The 22,029-nt window shown below is 41.6% G+C and overlaps 1 protein-coding gene across 2 annotated transcripts in view; it reads left to right on the forward strand.

Annotated features, from left to right (window-relative positions):
- Positions 1-21,820, forward strand: part of INO80 (INO80 complex ATPase subunit) — a 145,133-nt gene extending 123,313 nt beyond the window's left edge. For both annotated transcript variants that reach the window (XM_073566672.1, XM_073566671.1), the window contains 5 exons: positions 1,968-2,056; positions 3,919-4,074; positions 8,255-8,414; positions 13,445-13,645; positions 20,747-21,820. In XM_073566672.1, the coding sequence (XP_073422773.1) occupies positions 1,968-2,056; positions 3,919-4,074; positions 8,255-8,414; positions 13,445-13,645; positions 20,747-20,961 (821 nt within the window). In that variant the 3' untranslated portion in view covers positions 20,962-21,820. The remainder of the gene's footprint in view (positions 1-1,967; positions 2,057-3,918; positions 4,075-8,254; positions 8,415-13,444; positions 13,646-20,746) is intronic.
- The last annotated feature ends 209 nt before the right edge of the window (positions 21,821-22,029 follow it).

Below are 22,029 nucleotides of genomic sequence, written 5' to 3' on the forward strand. Positions count from 1 at the left end.
TTGTCTCCTCCATACATCTGTGACCTCGTCTCCCGGTACTTTCCTGCACGCAACCTCCGATCCTCACAAGATCTCCTTCTCTACTCCCCTCTTATCTCCTCTTCCCACAATCGCATACAAGATTTCTCTCGTGCATCACCCCTACTCTGGAACTCTCTACCACAACATATCAGACTCTCACCTACCATCGAAACCTTCAAAAAGAGCCTGAAGACCCACCTCTTCCGACAAGCCTATAACCTGCAGTAACCACCGATCGACCAAACCGCTGCACGACCAGCTCTACCCTCGCCTACTGTATTATCACCCATCCCTTGAAGATTGTGAGCCCTCGCGGGCAGGGTCCTCTCTCCTCCTGTACCAGTTATGACTTGTATTGTTTAAGATTATTGTACTTGTTTTTATGTATACCCCCCTCACATGTAAAGCGCCATGGAATAAATGGCGCTATAACAATAAATAATAATAATAATAATAATAATAATATAGCCAGGACTTTTTCATAGTTTAATATTCATAATAAAAAATAAACAGGCAGGTAGTTGCTACATGCCTGCTGTGCCCGGCACTGATCTCTGCCCGAAAAGGGTGGTCACAGACCACTGCTTAATTCTTCAGCTACTTCCGCTGACGTCACATCAACAGAGCATTGACTTCTCTTCCACCCTGCCCTGTTGACAGGACGTGACTGCCGACATCATGCTGACTCACAGCTGGCTCTCCACTGCACAATTGGAGGGGCTGGCTGTCAATCAGCATGACGTCGGCAGTCACGTCCTGTCAATAGGGCAGGGTGGAAAAGAAGCCAATGCTCTTTCTAACAACTACTTGCTTGTTAGATTTTAGACCCATAATAAAAGAAAAAAAGGAGACTTTGAAGCTGAATAAAACATTTTTATTTTTTCATTTTTCATCTTTGTTGCGGCGATATTTGCTTGTAAAGTATTGATTTATTTTAAACTTAAGACCCAAGGGGGAGTGAATAGAAATTCTTCACTGGAGGCATTTACTTTTTCCCCTGCATGATGCTGACCAATCATAAGCAGGAGCCATTATCGGGGGGGTGGGAAGAATGCACTCCCAGAGAATGTCAGACCAGGCCTTCTCTGTGTGACATGTAATGACACACTGCTCTTCTCTGCCCGCCGCCGATTTCACTACAGGCATCTACTGTGATTACAAGCGGGAGAGGGGAGTAAAGCAGAGCTGCATATCATTCCATACACTTCTTGCTGTTCTCATTTCCCTGCAGTCAGTGTGGGAGAGAGTGAGTTTAACCGAGCTGACAGTGCAGTGGGAGGAGAGCTGCAAGAGGTGTTTGTAATGACACACAAGTCTACTCCCCTCCCCAGCTTGTAAGCACTGTAGGTTTCAGCAGAGGGATCCCTGAGGAGAACAGAGCTCTGTGTCATTACATATCCAACATGGAGAAAGCCAGGTCTGTCTTTCTCTTGAGGTATGTTATTTTACTCCCTTCTTTTCCTGTTCTCCCTGTGTTTTGTGTGACTTTCCTCTGGGTTCACCGCTTTTCTTTTTTTTTTTTTTTTTCTTACAAATTGACAATTTTTTTCACCACTTAAAAAACAAACAAAAACAATCTTGCTAAGCAATAGAAAAAATTACATTTAACACAAAAGCCTGATTTAAACAGTGGGTCGTTTTCTGTAGTTTCCCTTTAACACCAGTATAATTGCGTTCTTGGTCATAATCTGACTTCCCCTGTGTGTGGCCCTCGTGTGTCGATGCACTCGAAGGGTAAATGCTACAAATCATTTGTCTTGGATACTTCTTATATTTTGCACTGCGTGCAGTGTTGTGTTAGGTGCAGCATGGATCTGTGGCGCAGGGAATGCACACAAACACTGGCAGAACTAAAATAGCCATCAAAATGGGGTGGGAACATTTCTGTAGACCCTTTCTAAAAGCTTACAAAACATTTGTAACGTTTCTTATTCCAATTTTTGCAGTACGCCAGAGACAAGAGGAGAAAAGACAGCAAGAGGAGACCAACAAAGTTAAAGAGCGCAAGAGAAAAAGGGAAAAATATGCAGAAAAGGTTATTTCCTCTCCAAATGTTGTATTGTTGCATGTACAAGCTATTTAAAGGGAACCGGTCACCAGTTTTTTAGTTTCCCAACAAATGTCACCACCTGTTTTCTGCTGTTGTTATACATTTCACAAATGATTACAAATTCCTCCTGACTCTTCCTGTACACCTCAAAATACCATTTGATTTTGTCCTGCGCTGTATTTAAATGAGGCTGATCCAGTCCAATGGGCGTCCTCCTTGCGGCGTCTGTTCCTCCTCTCTGTTAGTAAAAACCTTTCTCCGGTTTCTGATTGATTTGTATAATGTGCCCTGCATCATCCGCATATGTAGGAGCATCACTGGCTGCATAGGCGCCCTTTGATTTGCCCTACTGCGGGCAGAGCAAAGGACATCAATGCGCAAGTGCGAGACTGCGTTCAGCTATGTGGATGACGCAGGAAATGTCAACCACATCATCCAGAGCTGCAGGACAGCTTTTACTAGCAGAGAGGAGGAACAGATGCCACAAGGAGAACTCCCATTGGATTGGATCATCATTTAAATACAGCGCCGGACCAAATCAAATGGTATTTTTGAAGTCTACAGAGGTAGTTAGGAGGCAATGTAATCATTTATGAAATGCATAACCACCCTCCAACAGATGCCCCTCTCTCCCCCCTTCAGTTTCCATTGTTCTGCCTGATTATGCGCACTTTGCGCAGTGTTGGCTTCCTGCTAACATAGCTCTGCTTGGCTTCCACCTCTGACATTAAGGGTATTCTATCTTCTATGTGCACACACAGTTTTATGTGCCGCGGATTTGTCCCTGCGGATCTGGGAAAATCCGCAGGTCAAAAGACCTTCGATTTACCTGCGGATTAGCCTGTGGTTTAGCTCTGCGGTTTCACACCTTACAATGGATAAGGTGTGAAACCGCAGCGGAAACCGCACAAAGAATTGACATGCTGCGGATTTGAACTCGCAGCAAATCCACGCGAAAAAATCCGCAGCATGTGCACAGCGTTTTTCAGTTTACCATTGAAAACAATGGTACTGTACAGCGCACATAAATCTGCTGCGGACCCACAGAGCCTGAAGCGCTGCAGATCAGCAACAGAATCTGCACCGTGTGCACATAGCCTTAGAATACACTCTGTGCTTCTGCACCGTGCCCTGCATGGCCTGTTTTATCGTTTGCCATCTACAACAATATAGCTGCCTAACTGTCTGCGTGTTTAAACATCATTGCTATGTTAGCTGGTTTTCCGCAGAGCGCAACTGTCCTGCTCTCCTCCACCACAGAACTTGTAATAACTACCCAGTGCAGATGGGAGAAACGATTCATAGGACTCTGGTACATCAGACAGGTTAGTAATCTGTAACTGTGCAAATCTCCTTACTTCCTGGCATTCCTGTCAATTCTTCTGATTAGCTAGGCCCACGCAATGTCTTGTGTGCGTAACACTACAATGAGGATGTCGTGCCAGCCCGGCTAAGCAGAACGAGAGCCAGGAATGCCGCTAAGTAATGAGATTTGCAGGTCTCCCTGCCAGATTACTGACCTTGCAGATGGAGTCCTTACAATCGATGCTCCCCTTTGTACTAAGAAGAGCTGAGCTGTGTTTGATGCCTGCTGCAGACTGATCAGCGATAGGGAACTGCAGATGTTGCTCTATTGATGCACATGCCTGAAGCATTTTAAAAGTGTAAAACTTTTATTCTTTTTTTTTTTTTTTTTAAGGAAAAAATAGCTTTATTTGCTCATCAAATGCAATCACTGATTATTATTGTTTTGCAGGTTTTTTGCCTCCACTTTCTTGTACTTTTATTTTTTTTACTACTTACTGTTTATTACTGACCATTTTTTATTAATTTTCTTGTCATTGCAGAAGAAGAAAGAAGACGAAATTGATGGGAGGAAGAAAAGAGATGCCATTAACTTGGTTATTCCATTTGTGCCCTCAGCTGATAACTCAAACCTTTCTGCAGATGGAGACGACTCCTTCCTCAGCGTGGACTCCGCCATGCCCAGTCCCTTCAGTGAGGTGAGTGCGGCTGCCATAGCTGATCTATTGAAGTCATGTAGAGCCAAGAATTACCACATTGCCAAAAATATTTGGCTCATTTAGGCCGCACACATCTGCAGTGTATGTAGAGAGATATTTCTCTATATCTGAATGGTGAGAAAAAATCAGAACTTTGAAAATTACGACACAAAACTTTTTTTTTTCTGTGTGCACTCAACCTCTCATGGCACTCCGCTTACTCAGCTCCCGCTCAGGTTTGAGTTGCTCCAACCAATCATGGCGGTCAGCGGCTCTGCTGTGCCTTCACTACTGCCTGTTCCACCAATGACAGCAGAGGGGGCGGAGCAGGAATCAAATTTTCAATTTTGTTATAAATTAAAATTTGTGCCGACCTACAAAGGAGAATTAAATTAATCTGATCAATCGCACAGCCCTAATTCCCACAACAGATCGCTGTAATGTCCAGCTTGTGAGAAAGCTGGGTCACCGCAGTGCTTACTCTGACAGTCACAGTAATCCAGCTTTTTACTATTGCTATGCATTATATTAATATCACAAAGCAATTGGAAAGCTGGGTTCCAGTGACTGAGTAAGCACAGCAGTGATCCAGCTTTCTCCCAAGCTGTTCAGCAGCAGGTGATTGCCTAGTGACTGACATGATAACCACAATACAAGGTAGTGGGAAAGATGGGTGACGGAGGACGTTTCAGAGTGAGCACAGCTGGGACCCAGCAGAAAACTGAAAACAAGAACGGGAGCCATGCGCTGCTGGCCTGTCATAAAGCAGAGGAGGGAAACCTTGGGTAGAGATGCACAGCTGATATAGACAGACAAATCCAGGCAGGATATAAGGAGCTGTGCCAGGAGCAGCATCAAGCTTTTAAATGGAATGTGTCATTCTCCCCCACAAAATTGTTTTTAACAGTAGAAAAAAAAAGTATTAATGTTTCATTTATTTTATATAATTATAAAAAGTATCAAAAACAATAATAAGAATAATGATAAAAGTTTTTCTATTTTCAACTTTGAAACATTAGTGGGGGCAACTGCTGAATCTTGCCATAAAATCTAGTGTACTGTTAGCTCGCAATCTAGTGTACTGTTAGCTCGCATAATGGCTGCAGTAAATGTGGGCGGGGTCTGCAGGGTCTGATGTGGGCGGGGTCTGCAGGGTTCAATGGGGGCGGGGTCTGCCGTCTCTAATGTGGGCGGGGTCTGAGGTGGGCGTGGTCTGCAGGGTCTGATGTGGGCGTGGTCTGCAGGGTTCGATGGGGGCGGGGTCTGCCGTCTCTAATGTGGGCGGGGTCTGATGCCATTTCTCTACTTCACTTATTGCAAAAGAGGGAGAGGACAGCATTTAGGATCACAGCATATGGCCATTTTGTTGATGACTGCAATGTGATTACACAGTTCAGCAGTCAGGATCACACATGGTGTGATTAGATACATGGACCGAATCACACATGACATGATTAGATACATGGACCGAATCACACATGACATGATTAGATACATGGATCGAATCACACATGATGGGATTAGATACATGGACCGAATCACACATGATGGGATTAGATACATGGACCGAATCACACATGACATGATTAGATACATGGACCGAATCACACAAGACATGATTAGATACATGGACCGAATCACACATGACATGATTAGATACATGGATCGAATCAAACATGATGGGATTAGATACATGGACCGAATCACACATGATGGGATTAGATACATGGACCGAATCACACATGACATGATTAGATACATGGACTGAATCACACATGACATGATTAGATACATGGACCGAATCACACATGATGGGATTAGATACATGGGTCGAATCACACATGATGGGATTAGATACATGGGTCGAATCACACATGATGGGATTAGATACATTGACCGAATCACACATGATGGGATTAGATACATGGACCGAATCACACATGACATGATTAGATACATGGACTGAATCACACATGACATGATTAGATACATGGACCGAATCACACATGATGGGATTAGATACATGGGTCGAATCACACATGATGGGATTAGATACATGGACCGAATCACACATGATGGGATTAGATACATGGACCGAATCACACATGATGGGAATAGGTTCATTGACTGAATCACACATGACGGGATTAGATACATGGACCGATTCACACATGACATGATTAGATACATGGACCGAATCATACATGACATGATTAGATACATGGACCGAATCACATATGACATGATTAGATACATGGACCGAATCACATATGACATGATTAGATACATGGACAGAATCATACATGACATTATTAGATATATGGACTGAATCACACATGACATGATTAGATACATGGACCGAATCACATATGACATGATTAGATACATGGACAGAATCACATATGACATGATTAGATACATGGACAGAATCATACATGACATGACTAGATACATGGACCAAATCACACATGACATGATTAGATACATGGACCGAATCACATATGACATGAGTAGATACATGGACAGAATCATACATGACATGATTAGATGCATGGACCGAATCACACATGATGGGATTAGATACATGGGCCGAATCACACATGACATGATTAGATATATGGACCGAATCACACATGATGGGATTAGATACATGGGCCGAATCACACATGACATGATTAGATATATGGACCGAATCACACATGATGGGATTAAATACATTGCTCAGCGGACTATATCACACATAGTTGGATTAAATACACAGACTATATTACACATGGTAGAATTAGATACACAGACTAAATTACACATGATAGAATTAGATACACAGACTAATTTACACAATAGGATTTGATACAGGGTCTGTATCTCACATGATGGGATTAGATACACAGACTGAATTACACATGGTAGGATTAGATACAGAATCTGTATCTCACATGATGGGATTAGATACACAGACTGAATTACACATGATAGGACTAAATACAGAATCTGTATCTCACACGATGGGATTAGATACACAAACTGAATTACACATGATAGGATTAGATACAGAATCTGTATCTCACATGATGGGATTAGATACACAAATTGAATTACACATGATAGGATTAGATACAGAATATGTATCTCACATGATGGGATTAGATACACAGACTGAATTACACATGATAGGACTAAATACAGAATCTGTATCTCACACGATGGGATTAGATACACAAACTGAATTACACATGATAGGATTAGATACAGAATCTGTATCTCACATGATGGGATTAGATACACAAATTGAATTACACATGATAGGATTAGATACAGAATATGTATCTCACATGATGGGATTAGATACACAGACTGAATTACACATGATAGGACTAAATACAGAATCTGTATCTCACACGATGGGATTAGATACACAAACTGAATTACACATGATAGGATTAGATACAGAATCTGTATCTCACATGATGGGATTAGATACACAAATTGAATTACACATGATAGGATTAGATACAGAATCTGTATCTCACATGATGGGATTAGATACACAAATTGAATTACACATGATAGGATTAGATACAGAATATGTATCTCACATGATGGGATTAGATACACAGACTGAATTACACATGGTAGGATTAGGTACAGAATCTGTATCTCACATGATGGGATTAGATACACAGACTGAATTACACATGGTAGGATTAGGTACAGAATCTGTATCTCACATGATGGGATTAGATACACAGACTGAATTACACATGGTAGGATTAGGTACAGAATCTGTATCTCACATGATGGGATTAGATACACAGACTGAATTACACATGGTAGGATTAGATACACCCGCTCCGTGGACAATTGCTGTGCTCTGTGCCGAGCCCAGGGGATGCTCTCCGTTCACAGCTGAGGCAGGCACAGTGTATCTTCTAGTGGCCACAACTTAACTTTTTCCCGCAAAAAATAAAATCTTTTTTCATCTGAAGGCATGTTACAGATTGCACAGCGCCTACATTGGCATCTGATAAGCAAAAGATTGTTGAAACGACAGTGACACTGAACATGAAAACCTGAGGTGATTAACCAGTGACGTCCTTGTTACTGGTGACGTGTGACGCCATGCCTGCCTATTCCTGAATACCGCAGCAGAGGAGTCATTGTATTGTTGTGTTTTCTGTAGATTTCCATCAGCAGTGAACTCCACACTGGATCTATCGCGCTGGATGAGAGCAGCAATGACATGTTGGTGATAGTAGATGATCCTTTCTCTTCAGCCCAGCAGTCCCGGGGAACAAACTCTCCGGCATCCATCACCGGCTCCGCATCAGACACACTTAATGGTCCGTACTGCTACAGGTTCAGGAACACTTTACCATCACACCGTTCGATCTATTAGTTATGTCTGCTTTCTGAAAACGTTGCATTTTGGCTAATGAAATGTTTTGCAATTTTTCATTACATTTACTGTATTAATTTGTCACCAGTTTCAGGGTCTCTGCTGGGAGTGCTGTATTACACAGCTAGCATCTGCCTGTAAGTGCTGCAACAGGAGCGCCCTCCGATTGCTCCAATCTAACCACTTAAATGCCACGGTCAATTGAGGTGACCAAAAAAAAGAATTCTGTGGTTTTGATTTTTTTTCTCGTTACGCCATTTACCGATCAGATTAATTCTTTTTATATTTTGATAGACCGGGTGATTTTGAATGCGGCAATACCATGTGTATTTTTTTTATGGAAAATGACACTTACTACAGAATAGCTCCTCCCCCTTCCTATCTACAATCTCATCAGCAGTAACTGTCATCTTTCATCTAGATGGGAGGGTTATGAGGAGGGAGGAGGAGCTCTGTCTCTAGCTTCTCCCCCTCCTACATAGAACTTATCATAGTAACTGTCATCTTTCATCTAGATGGGAGGGTTATGATGAGGGAGGAGGAGCTCTGTCTCTAGCTTCTCCCCCTCCTACATAGAACTTATCATAGTAACTGTCATCTTTCATCTAGATGGGAGGGTTATGAGGAGGGAGGAGGAGCTCTGTCTCTAGCTTCTCCCCCTCCTACATAGAACTTATCATAGTAACTGTCATCTTTCATCTAGATGGGAGGGTTATGAGGAGGGAGGAGGAGCTCTGTCTCTAGCTTCTCCCCCTCCTACATAGAACTTATCATAGTAACTGTCATCTTTTATCTAGATGGGAGGGTTATGAGGAGGGAGGAGGAGCTCTGTCTTTAGCTTCTCCCCCTCCTACATAGAACTTATCATAGTAACTGTCATCTTTTATCTAGATGGGAGGGTTATGAGGAGGGAGGAGGAGCTCTGTCTTTAGCTTCTCCCCCTCCTACATAGAACTTTTCATAGTAACTGTCATCTTTCATCTAGATGGGAGAGTTATGAGGAGGGAGGAGGAGCTCTGTCTTTAGCTTCTCCCCCTCCTACATAGAACTTATCATAGTAACTGTCATCTTTCATCTAGATGGGAGGGTTATGAGGAGGGAGGAGGAGCTCTGTCTCTAGCTTCTCCCCCTCCTACATAGAACTTATCATAGTAACTGTCATCTTTTATCTAGATGGGAGGGTTATGAGGAGGGAGGAGGAGCTCTGTCTTTAGCTTCTCCCCCTCCTACATAGAACTTATCATAGTAACTGTCATCTTTCATCTAGATGGGAGGGTTATGAGGAGGGAGGAGGAGCTCTGTCTCTAGCTTCTCCCCCTCCTACATAGAACTTATCATAGTAACTGTCATCTTTCATCTAGATGGGAGGGTTATGAGGAGGGAGGAGGAGCTCTGTCTCTAGCTTCTCCCCCTCCTACATAGAACTTATCAGCAGTAACTGTCATCTTTCATCTAGATGGGAGGGTTATGAGGGAGGAGGAGCTCTGTCTCTAGCTTTTCCCCCTCCTACATAGAACTTATCAGTAGTAACTGTCAACCATCCCAACTAGATGAAAGATATGAAGAGGGAGGAGCTCTCTATCTAGATCTTTCCACCTCCCATCTATATGGAATCTTGAGACAGAGCTCCCCCCTCCTCATAACCCTCCCATCTAGATGAAAGTTGACAGTTACTACCGATAAGATTCTATGTAGACTGGAGGAGCTACAGGCAGAGCTCCTCCCTCATAACCCTCCCATCTAAATGGAAGATGACAGTTACTACAGATAAGATTCTATGTGTACAGCAGGGGGGAAGCTAGAGACAGCTCCTCCCTCCTCATAATACCTCCATCCAGATGGAAGCTGACAGTTACTACTGATAAGATTCTATGTAGGTAGGAGTAGATACAGGCAGAGCTCCTCCCTCATACTACAGATAGGATTCTATGTAGACAGCAGGGGAGAAGCTATAGACAGATCTCCTCCCTCCTCATAATACCTCCATCTAGATGGAAGATTCATTCAGATAAAATTCTATCTCAGTAATGTAATAATTTGTCTTCACTGAATACAGATTTTACCCAAGAATTGAGAATTTTGAAAAATGTAAAATCAGTTCTGGCAGAGAAAGAAGCAGAATTCTCTAATAAGAAATATTACAAAGTTTCTTATTTTTATGTGTACTATTGATATATGAAATAAAAATGGTAATACAAAAAATTATGGCTCTTGGATCAAAGGTAAAATAAATGAAAATGCAAAAATGAAAAATTCCCCTTTCTGACTGGGTGTAAGGCTGCTTTTACACTTGCCGTGTTTTTGCGGGCTGTTTTTGCAACCCCAATAGATTTCTATGGGGCTGCAAAAACGACCCGCAAAAATACATCGGATCACAGTGTGCCGTATGGCTGTGAGGGCCGTATATACGGCCGCGAAAAAATATTGAGCTTGCTCGATATTTTTAACGGCTCACGGACACACCTTCTATTTAAAACATTGGTACCGCAAAAATAACAGTAGCTTGTTTTTGCGGTACACCGTATTTGCGAGAAGGTTTTTTGCGGGAGACCGCAAAAAACCCGGCAATACGGCCTGTAAAGACAGGCCGCGAAAAACCCGGCATGTGAAAAAGTATCCTAATTTATTTATTTTTACATTTTTGCCTTTGTTTTTCTTTTTTTTTCCCTCCATTTCTTCCAAGAGCCATAATTTTATCTGTCCAACATATGACTGCTTATTATTTTTCAGTTTTAGCTCATCGATGGGGAAGAAAAAACACATATGTACATATATAATCTAAGTTTTAAAACTAAAATAAATGTCAGAATTATTATTTTTTTATTCCTACCCCACCCCAGAAATAGTTAATAAAATGTATCTAATACATTGTATGTAGTGAACAATTTTACCATGGAAAATACAATTTGTCCCCAAATAGAAAACATCAATGGAAAAAAATGTTATATTTTTCAGAAGATATAAAAAACACTTTGACCTTTGTCTTTGAGACCCAAAAACTTCTTAAACGGCTTCTTTAAGAAGTTGTCCAAAATGGCCACTATTGCATATTTCAAGCTGCAAATAGTCCTGGGCACAAATTGGAGCAGGTTGCCTGAAGAAACTCAGCTTGAAACAGATGTCTCTGAGCAAAGTTTGAGCAAGTCCTTTCAGGCCAAAGAGCAGCATTGTGAACTTAGCTTACACTCCGCCTGACAGGTTTACAACTGGGCATGAAGCAGGAGTAAATAACCCTGTTTGCTTAGTCCAGTCTGACAGGTGTATGGCAGGGAACAGAGCAGCATTGGATTACAACTGAGCATGGAACAGGGCTGAATGAGGACAAAACCTCTCCTCTGTTGACTGGCTTTTTCCCCCCTCCTGTTTTAACCCTGTCCAGCTAAGCGATCAGATCGGTTAGTCTTGTTCTTGATGCTGCACCTCATCCTGACAGGAACTTGCTCTAACATCTCTAACAGACATCAATCTCAAGCAGTGTTTGTTCAGGAAACCCGTCCTAATACATGACTAGGATGGATTTCAACTAGAAGTATGTAACAGCAGCCATTTTGGACAACTTCTCAGAGAACCAGTATAAGTGGTTAAAAGTAACCATTGGTGTAATTTTTATTTCATCAATTACAGTACGCATGAAAATAAGCAAATTTGTAATTTATGAGGGAAATCTGCTTCTTTCTCCTAGACCTGGACTGATCTTTCATTCTCAAACCAGGAGTAAAAACTGTTTTCGGTGAAGATTTCCCATTACTGAGATAGGAGATGAAAGCAGGTGCCTATAAGGTTCTATGGAGAGGAGGAGCTAGAGGCAGAACCAGACATTCTGCTGCAAGTTCTCCTGAATTGACACTTGCAGTTCTCCATAGAACATTATGGGTCAGAATGGTCGTCTCTGTAATGGAGAAATCTGTGTTAGTTGAAGACAGATTTTACCCAAGAATTGAGATTTTTGAGAGTGAATGATCAGTCCTGCAGAGGAAAAAAGCAGATTTCTCTGATAAGATATATTACAAAGTTTCTTATAATCACATATACTATATGAACAGCTCTACTTTGTCTTATCTTTCATAAATCCTATACTTAGACTTTATTGGTCTGCAGCTGCAAATGCCATATATTTGCAGCCACTTATAGTGGCAAAAGACCTTACTTATAGGTCAAATTGTCTTTTTGATCCTCTAATGTATTTGATTTCTCCCCTCTCTGATACCAGGTGATGAGTGGAGATTGTGACTGTTCACTTATAACTGTCTCTAATAGAGTGGAGGGTAAAAGGGACAACTATTCAAATTTAAAGGCCATCTGTCACCAGGTTCAAAGTGGGCAGTTTTTGCTCTTCTTTTATTGCCGCTCTTCTCCTAAGTATTCAGTTTTTTATTTTTCAAATCCAGCATATGATTCCAGAGAGACGGCCCTTATTATTTGGTGCAAATTTGTATGTTTTTTACCAAGGGGTGTGGCTTACATAATCTTCTGAGGCGTGACTTTAGGCTGCACTGCATTATGGCCCTATGGGACCCGCCCCCCCTTAGTATAGACTATAAAAATTAGCACTACATTAAACAGGCCCATATCTTTAGAACCGTTTGGCAGATTTGCTAAAAAACAAAATGGAATATTCGAGGTAGGAGTGGGAATAAAATAAGAGCAACAGCTCATTACTTTTGACCCATTGACAGGTCCCTTTTGACATCTCTTAAAAGCACAAGACTGTCTAACATCTTTATTTTCAAAGCTGCTATGAATGATCTTTTACATGTACAGCACTAAGTGACGTCATAGATCTATCGCATCTATGATATAAAGTGTTGTTCCAGAGAAGACAGGAGGTACAGTACCCAGATTAAGTTGTGATTTTAAGGTGATTTCCAGGGTTTATTGCTTTTACAGCTGCTTTACGTCGGCTTTCCTAGTGATCAATGAATTTGGCTTAAGAGTGAGATTGGGTTTTTATGATCATTTTGTTTTCTTTCACAGGAATTTTCAGTCCAGAAACATCTTCCAGTGGAAGAGCAAACGCAAACCGCAACCGAGGACGTACAAAACCGGTTGGAAACGGAGCAAAGGCGGGGAAATCTCGAAGCCGGAAGTCCACTGCTGGCAGTGCAGCCGCCATGGCGGGAGCTATGGCTGGCGCTGCCGCAGCATTTGCGGCATATGGATACAATGTGTCAAAAGGTGATATTGAGTAACATCTGAAAGGGCACCAATCATCAGATTTTACCTTTTTATATTTTATTGTTTCAGTATGTGGAAATATATAAAAAATACTTATTAAACATTGAGTTGATGGCCACTTGCTTTGTGTGCAAATTGCCAACTTTCTATTAAAAGTTGCCATCAGGCTGCCAGAAGAGGCGTTCCCGGGAGCACCAATTCTCTCTCCGGCACTGAACATGATCGTTGGCTTCTGATCAGTGAGATTTAATCCCTTTACCCCGAAGGTGGTTTGCACATTAAGGACCAAGCCAATTTTTTAAAAATTCTTACTATTGTTATTTTATGTGGTTATAACTCTGGAACGCTTCAACGGATCCCGGTGATTCGAAGATTGTTTTTTTCGTGACATTTTCTACTTCTTGTTAGTGGTAAAATTTCTTCTGTATGACTTGCGTTTATTTGTGAAAAAAAACGGAAATTTGGCGAAAATTTGGAAGATGTAGCAATTTTGCAACTTTGAATTTTCATGCCCTTAAATTACAGAGATACGGCACACAAAATAGTTAATAAATAACATTTCTCACATGTCAACTTTATAAGGGTTAAAAGTTGCCCAGCGATTTTTCATTATTTCAGCAAAATTTTCAAAATTCTTTTTTTAGGGACCCCATCATATTTGAAGCGACTTTGAAGGTTCTCTATGATAGAAAATACCCAAAAGTGACACCATTCTAAAAACTGCACCCATCAAGATGCTCAAAACCACATTCAAGAAATGTATTAACGCTTCACAGGAATTTTTGGAATGTGGAAAAAAAAAAGTTAACATTTAACTTTTCTCACAAAAAATTTACTTTCGATAACATTTTTTTTAAATTTTGAAAAGGGTAACAGGAAAAAATGGACCCCAAAATTTGTTGTGTAATTTCTCCTGAGCATGCCGATACTCCAAATGCGGGAGAAAACACCTTTTTTGTGCACGGCAGGGCTTGGAAGGGAAGGAGCGTCATTTGACTTTTTGAATGTAAAATTTCCTGGAATCATTAGCGGATGTCATGTCCCATTTGGAGAGCCTCTGATGTGCCTAAACAGTGGAAACCCTCCACAAGTGACCCCATTTTGGAAACTAGACCCCCCCAGGGAGATTATTTAGATGTGTGGTGAGCACTTTGAATCTCCAGGTGCTTCACAGCAGTTTTATAGTGTTGAGCTGTGAAAAGAGTAAAATTACATTTTCCCCACAAAAATGTTATTTTAGCCTCAAATTTGGGATATTAATTAGGGTAACAGGAGAAATTGCATGATACAATTTGTTGTGCAATTTCTCTTGAGTACACTGATACCCCATATGTGGGGAATTACTACCGTTGAGGCACAGTAGAAAGCTCAGAAGGGAAGAGGAACCTTATTGGAGCTCAGATTTTGCTGGAATGGATAGAGGGTGCCATGTCACATTGGCAGAGCCCCTGAGGTGCCAGAACAACAGAAACCCCCCCATATGTGAACTCATTTTACAAACTACACTCCCCAATGAATTCATCTAGGGGTGCAGTGTTCATATTAACAGCACATGTGCCTCACAGAATTTTATCCCACTGAGCCGTGAAGAAAGAATAAATTACATTTTTACCACTAAAATGTTGTTTCAGCCCCAAGTTTTAATTTTTCTAATGGCTAATAGGACTTTTTTTTGCAACAAACTGAGGTCCATTTTTTCCTGAGTGCGGTAATACCCTACATGTAATCGGGAAATATTTTTCAGACACAGTGCAAAGCTCAGAAGGCAAGGAGCACCAGATTTTACTATTATGGTTTGCAGGTGCCATGACTCACTGGGAGAGCTCATGAGGTGCCAGAACAGCACAACCCCCCATAAATGACCCCTTTTTACTAACTAGAACTCCATTAATTCATCTAGGAGCGCAGTGATCACATTGACATCACGGGTGTGTCAAAGAATTTTATACCATTGGGTAGTGAAGAAAAAATAATTACATTTCTACCACCAAAACTTTGTTTTAGCCCCAGATTTTACATTTTCACACAAGAAGTGGGTAAAATGATATAATTTGTCCCACAATTTCTGCTGAACATTGAAATACCCATATGTGGCTGTACAGTACTGCTTAGCCATATGGAGAGACTCGGGAGGAACGGAGAGCTATTTGCCTCCTGGAGCACAGATGTTCCTAGACCAGTTTGCAGATTCCATATACAGAGCCTATAATTGCAAGAAGAGCAGAATCCCCCCCCCCCCCCTCAAATGACCCCATTTTGGAAATTATACCCCTCTGGGAATTTATCTACAGGTGTGACGATTTTGACTCCATGGGTATTTTCCACAAACAAGCAACAATGCTGCCGAGAGAAAATTGCAAACTGCTGTTGTAGTGACCAGTACGTTATGCCCAGCCTGTGCTTCTGTTGGCATGCGTCCGTAAGTTAGGCGGGCACTCATCACTTCAGAAATGCCAAACGTGGATGTATTATGTGGTTTAGGTACACTGTGGGGCTGAGAAAGGAGGGGGACATTTGGATTTGAGAGCGCAGAATTTCCTGACTTTCTTTTGTTGGGCGAGGAGATATTTAGCTTTTCCAGAACCTTTGTGCTACCTGTAAGGTGGAAACCCCTGTTATTTCTGTTACCAGATGATGGACCTGAGTGGTGACATGCTTTTTTTGTGGATTGAGTTGAAGCTTTTATTATGAACATTTTACATAACGTTTTGGATCACAGTTATCCTGCGCTCTACGCTGACCACTTACTTTGGGGATTCCATCTAAATCTCTTGAGTGATGTGATTCAGACGAAACCCCAATGGATCCATTCACTATAATAAGGCAGCAGAGTTACACTGGGCTCTGTTCACCGGTGTCCTTGTTTTCAGAAGTGCACAAAACTGTGGCCGATGACACTGTTAAGCAATCCTAAAAAGATGGACATCCCCGGATCACAGGTCCTATGGCGTCCACAGTGCCTCCATCTGCCTCATTATAGGGAATCTTCCACCAGAGGTTCCAACTGAATCAGATATTTAATAGGTGTACACGGAAACCCCAGTTCAAGGGCTCAGCGCAGAGTGCAGGTGTCATGATCCAGGTTGGATTATGACAGATTTTGCACAAGTAACCTTTTTTTTTTTTCTTTAAGCTGTTTGCTTAAAGTTAGTTTTGCCACCGGTGGCCATTAGGGTCATTACACTGTGGTTGTTTTAGTTCTAGTTTTGCCCCTGGTGGCCGTTAGGGTCATTGCACTCTGGTTACTTTAGTTTAGTTGCCCCCGGTGGCCGCTAGTGTTATTGCACGTGATAATGAAGCAGGTGCGATTCCCTGGCTGCTACCTATAAAGGAGTAGCAGGTGGTCTCACTCACTGTTGGTGAAATTGCCCATTTCCAACCAAGTCTGGTGAAGGAAGGAACTACAGAGAGGCGTTCCTGGCAGCTCAGGGGAGCTCTGGTGTAATAGCTTCAGGCAGAAGCTGAATTCAAGTGTCGAGCTTCAGGGGTGAAGCTGAACTTTGGTGTTGTACTCTGTTGCTGGGAGCAATAGCAACAGAGCAAAGCTAAGTGGTGTTTTTCCCTGTTTGTGACTTTCCTTGTGTGTGTATTAGTGCAGTGGTGGAATTAGTTTCTGCACCGTCCAGTTCACTAGAAAGGGATAGGTGCAGGGCGAGCTAGGGATTTGAGGTATCCAGCTCTTCGCCAGGTGCGGAACCTGCCTAGGGATCGTCAGGAGTGTAAGGATACTGACTCAGGGGAGTGCAGGAGGTCTCCACATCCCCGTTCCCTATTGCAGGGCCCTCCATTGTAACGGTTTCCCCGGTGTTCCCCTTAACTCTGTTTAAATTCGCCCTGCTGGAGGCGGTGTAACCAGGGTCACGTGTGTTATAGAAAATCGCCCTGCTGGAGGCGGTGTATCCAGTCACAAGTGACATTACAGCAGGATAAATGTGCGCCGAGCCATACTACGATCTTTGGGAGGCAGAATAAAAAAATCAATAGCAGGGGAAGAATTAGTTTTGTTCTGCTGGCTCCTGGAATGCAGTGATCGTGTTCGATCGCAGCACTCAGGGGGTTAAAGTGCCGATAGCGGTGCGTGACTGATCCTGGCGCTTAGTGCCTGGTGTCAGCTGTCAGTATCAGCTGACACCCGGTGGCAATCGCCGGCTCACAGCTCGTGTGCGCAGGCGATGGCGTTATAATCCGTCCCTGATCAAATAGGCCCAGGGCACATGGACAGATTATTACGTCCGATGTCAGAAAGGGGTTAAGTTATCACAAGATCTCGCTGATGGGGCAGAGATCATGTTCAGTGCATAGAAATGAAAGAGAATTGTCACGCTATTGTGGGGGCCATAGTTTTGATTGGTTAATTTTGTTGTCCCTGCCACTTCACTGCATGACTGTCAATCTTATATCCACTGCTGTCTGTGCTCTATACAGCGTGATCTCACCTTAGTGACACCTGCATTAAAGGGGGTTTCCAGTTACCCTCCCAAGGTCCAGCGTTGAGTCTCCACTGTGTCTGAAATTGTCTGCAGCACTGACGACTGCACTGCAGCCAATAACTGAGCTCAGTGGCTCATGTGGTCCACTCAGGAAGAGCAACTAAGATCCGTTATTGGCAGCAGTGCTGTTGTCAGGGCTGCACACAATGACAAACACTGGGAGCAGCGGTGGAGCCTCAGTGCTGGACCGGGGTAGGGTGAATGAAGATCCGTTTAAAAAAAAACAAACCAAACACCTATGAGACTGGAGTGTTCCAAAACTGAAATTAAATAAAGTGAAACAATGGCTCCCACACTAGCATGACTATTCTGCTTCATTCCCACATCCTCTGCCTTATGCAGTGTGATCTTGATCAGGTCACCCTGCAGAAGGAAGAGCAGCGATCAACCCCTTAACGACTTCCAATACGCCTTTTAACGGCGGCAGTAAAGGGTACTTATTCCTCAGCGCCTCTTTTTAACGGCGTTGAGAAATAAACATATAGCGCCCCCCAGTGTCGGAAAATCTTCTGGGTCTCGGCTACCAGGGGTTTGGATTTTTTTTCACCACTTAGATAAAAAAGAACCTAGACATGTTTGATGTCTATGAACTCGTAATGACCTGGAGAATCATAATGGCAGGTCAATTTTGGCATTTAGTGAACCTAGTAAAAAAAAGAAAACCGAAAAACAGTGTGGGATTGCACTTTTTTTTTGCTGTTTCATTGCACTTGGAATTTTTTCCCGTTTTTCAGTAGACGACATCGTTAAACCAATGTTGTTGTTCAAAAGCACAACTTGTCCCACAAAAACAAGCCCTCGTATATGGCCATTTTGACCAAAAAATAAAAAAGTTATCACTCTGGGAAGAAGGGGAGCAAAAAATGAAAATGCAAAATCAAAAAAACCTCTAGTCATTAAGGGGTTAAAGCACACAAAATTAAAAGTTTGAAAATTGCTAAATTTTTACCAAATCTGTTTTTTTTTTTAAATAAATAAACGCAAGTCATATCAAAGAAATTGAACCACTAACATGAAGTACAATATGTCACGAAAAAACAGTCTAGAATCACCGGAATGTATGGAAGCGTTCCAGAGCTATAACCTCATAAAGGGACAGTGGTCAGAATTGTAAAAATTGGCCCGGTCATTAAGTACAAAAACTGCTTGATGAATCAAGTTCACTGACTTTGCAATCAGTAAGTATCTATAGTATCTATCAAAAACAAGTACATTTTGCATTTACAGCTGGTGAAATTAAGTATTGAACACGGCATCAATTTTCTAAGTAAATATATTTCTATAGGTGATATTGACATGACATTCTCACCAGATATCGGTAACAAGCCATCCAATCCACACAGGCAAAGAAATCAAACCATAGATGTCCATAAATTAAGTTATGAGTAATAAAGTGAAATTTCATCAGGAAAATGCCGTGATCTCCCTCACTGAAATGTATTTAATACTTTGTAGAAAAGCTTTAAGTTGGTGATGAAGCTTCAAGACCCCTCTTGTGTGGAGAAACTGGTGGTAGACTTTGCTTAGGTGTGGTTTTAGCCCATTCTTCCACACAAACTCTCTTGAAATCCTGAAGGTGCTGTGGGCTCCTTCTGTGAACTGAGCTTTACTTCCTTCCATAAATTTTCTATTGGATTCAGGTCCGGTGGCTGAGCCATCCTAGCAGCTTTAATTTCTTTTTCTCAAACCAATTGAGAGTTTCCTTGGCTGTGTGTTTGGGATAATTATCTTGCTGAAATGTCCACCCTCGTGTTTTTGGGATGATATGCAGTGCCTTTTGGCCTCCAAACATGTTTGTGTATTATGGTATCTAAAAAGTTCAGTCTTGCTCTCATGTGACCAGACTATATTCTCCTAGTATTTCACAGGCTTGTGTAAATGTTGCTTTTTGTTCAGCAGTGGAGTCTTGCATGGTGAGCATGCATACAGGCCATGGAGGTTGAGTGGATTACTTACTGTACCTGCTGATTCCAGGTCTTTCTGTAGCTCTACACAGGTGGCCCTTGGCTCTTTGTCAACTATTCTAATAATTCTTTTCACTCCTCTGTCTGAAGACTTGTGAGAAGCAGCTTTTCGTGGCTGGTTTATGGAGAAATGATGTTATTTCCATTTCCAGATTATGGCCCCAACATTGCTCACTGGAATCTTCAGCAGTTTAGAGATTCTTCTGTAACCAATGCCATCAGTATGTTTTTCAACAATAAGGTTGCGAAGGTCTTGAGACAGGTCACTGGTTATACCCATCATGAGAGGTTTCTTGTGTGGCACCTTGCTAATAAGACACCTTTTTATAGGCCATCGGTCGAATCAGCTAATATTAATTTTCTCTAAGTGGCAGGATTGTATTACTGATATATTTCAGCTGGTGTCGTGAATTTCCATGGTTTTTTGCATCTCTCTTTCTTCTAGTGTTCAGTACTTTCTCCCTGTCTCATTTCTCATTATTACATATAATTTATAGACATTTATGGTTTGCTCTTTTTGCCTGTGTAGATTGGATGGGTTGTTACCGACATCTGGTCAGAATTTCATGCCAATAGCGCCTATAGAATTGGAATTAACTTCTCATTTACATATTTTTTTGCTAATTGCATTTTGTCTCTTTCTGCAGTTCACCAGCCGAACAGCACCCTTCAAGCACCTCTCTTAAGAACTTATGGAGCTTCCGATTTTAGCCATTTAAACTCATCCTCCCCAATTAACTCCCCCCTGAGCAAAGGAAGCGGTGTACCTGGCTCTTCGAAAATCAGTAACCCTATTAGCAAGACACAGGATACTTCATCACGAAGACACAGCAAAACTACTGGAAACCCAGGGAATTTATAATCTGACACTTCTACTTTGCAAGGTCATATGCAACCAAAGATTTACAGAAAAACCGTGTGGCATGACGTCTCTAAGATTGCTGCAACGTGAACATCTTTAGAGTTTCTTCATTACAACTGCAGATTTTAACTCTTGACAATATGAAGCCGCCACCTTAGTTCAATTCAAAATTTTGACTTTAATATTTGTGTACATAAAACTAATTTATCCCACCATGGGAAACAGTATTACCCTCCTATGGTCCGTAATCCTAATGTATTATTACTCTGCAAAAAAAAGAAAAACAGACGATCTAAGGAAAATGCTCTGCATAATTAATTGTAACCTGTGGATCAAACAAGTGCCAGTAGCTTCCGGAAACTTGATTAAGAAAAAAAAATCATAATTTTCTCGCACGATCATTCTTAAGAACATAGGTCATCTCACAGTGAGGGTATATGCTTCCCAATAAAGGACATGAATCAGATGTAAATAGAAGAGTGTGGTCAGCTGGTGATGCCTACTACCTCCTTTTTATCATATTCACTCCTTTTCAAAACTGTGTAGTCTAAGCTAAAAAGAATCTGTAGAGCAGTCTAATAAGGCCTATAGTCACCTTGCCACAAGAAGGGCTTGCAAAAAAATAAAAAAGAAGGGGGTAAAAGAGAAACCCCATGATGATTTGCACTCTTACATTTTTCGTCAGTTTTGCAGCATAATCATTAGTGTGTAAATAATACATAAAATAGCAGGAAAGCGATGCAAAGTTATTTTTCTTCTCTTTACAACGTGTTATCTATTTTTATATCCAGATTTGTATATATGTATACATTTGTTTTACTAACTAAAGATAAAATAATAAATTGAGTAATTTTAGGTACTTTCTGTATTTGTGATTTTTCTGTTAGTCATGGCCGAAAGTGTTGGCATCCTTAAAATTGGTCCAGAAAATGAAGTATTTCTCCCAGAAAATTATTGCAATTGCACATGTGCATGCGCCCTTTTGACGGTGTGCCGAGGGCACCAAAATGCAACACGGTGCATTTGGCGCACGTCGGCGCACTGTCAAACGGACGCATGCGCTGTCAA

The sequence above is a fragment of the Dendrobates tinctorius genome, unplaced genomic scaffold (genome assembly GCF_039654945.1).
Source record: "Dendrobates tinctorius isolate UK_male_01 unplaced genomic scaffold, ASM3965494v1 ptg000019l, whole genome shotgun sequence".
Classification (NCBI taxonomy): Eukaryota; Metazoa; Chordata; class Amphibia; order Anura; family Dendrobatidae; genus Dendrobates; species Dendrobates tinctorius.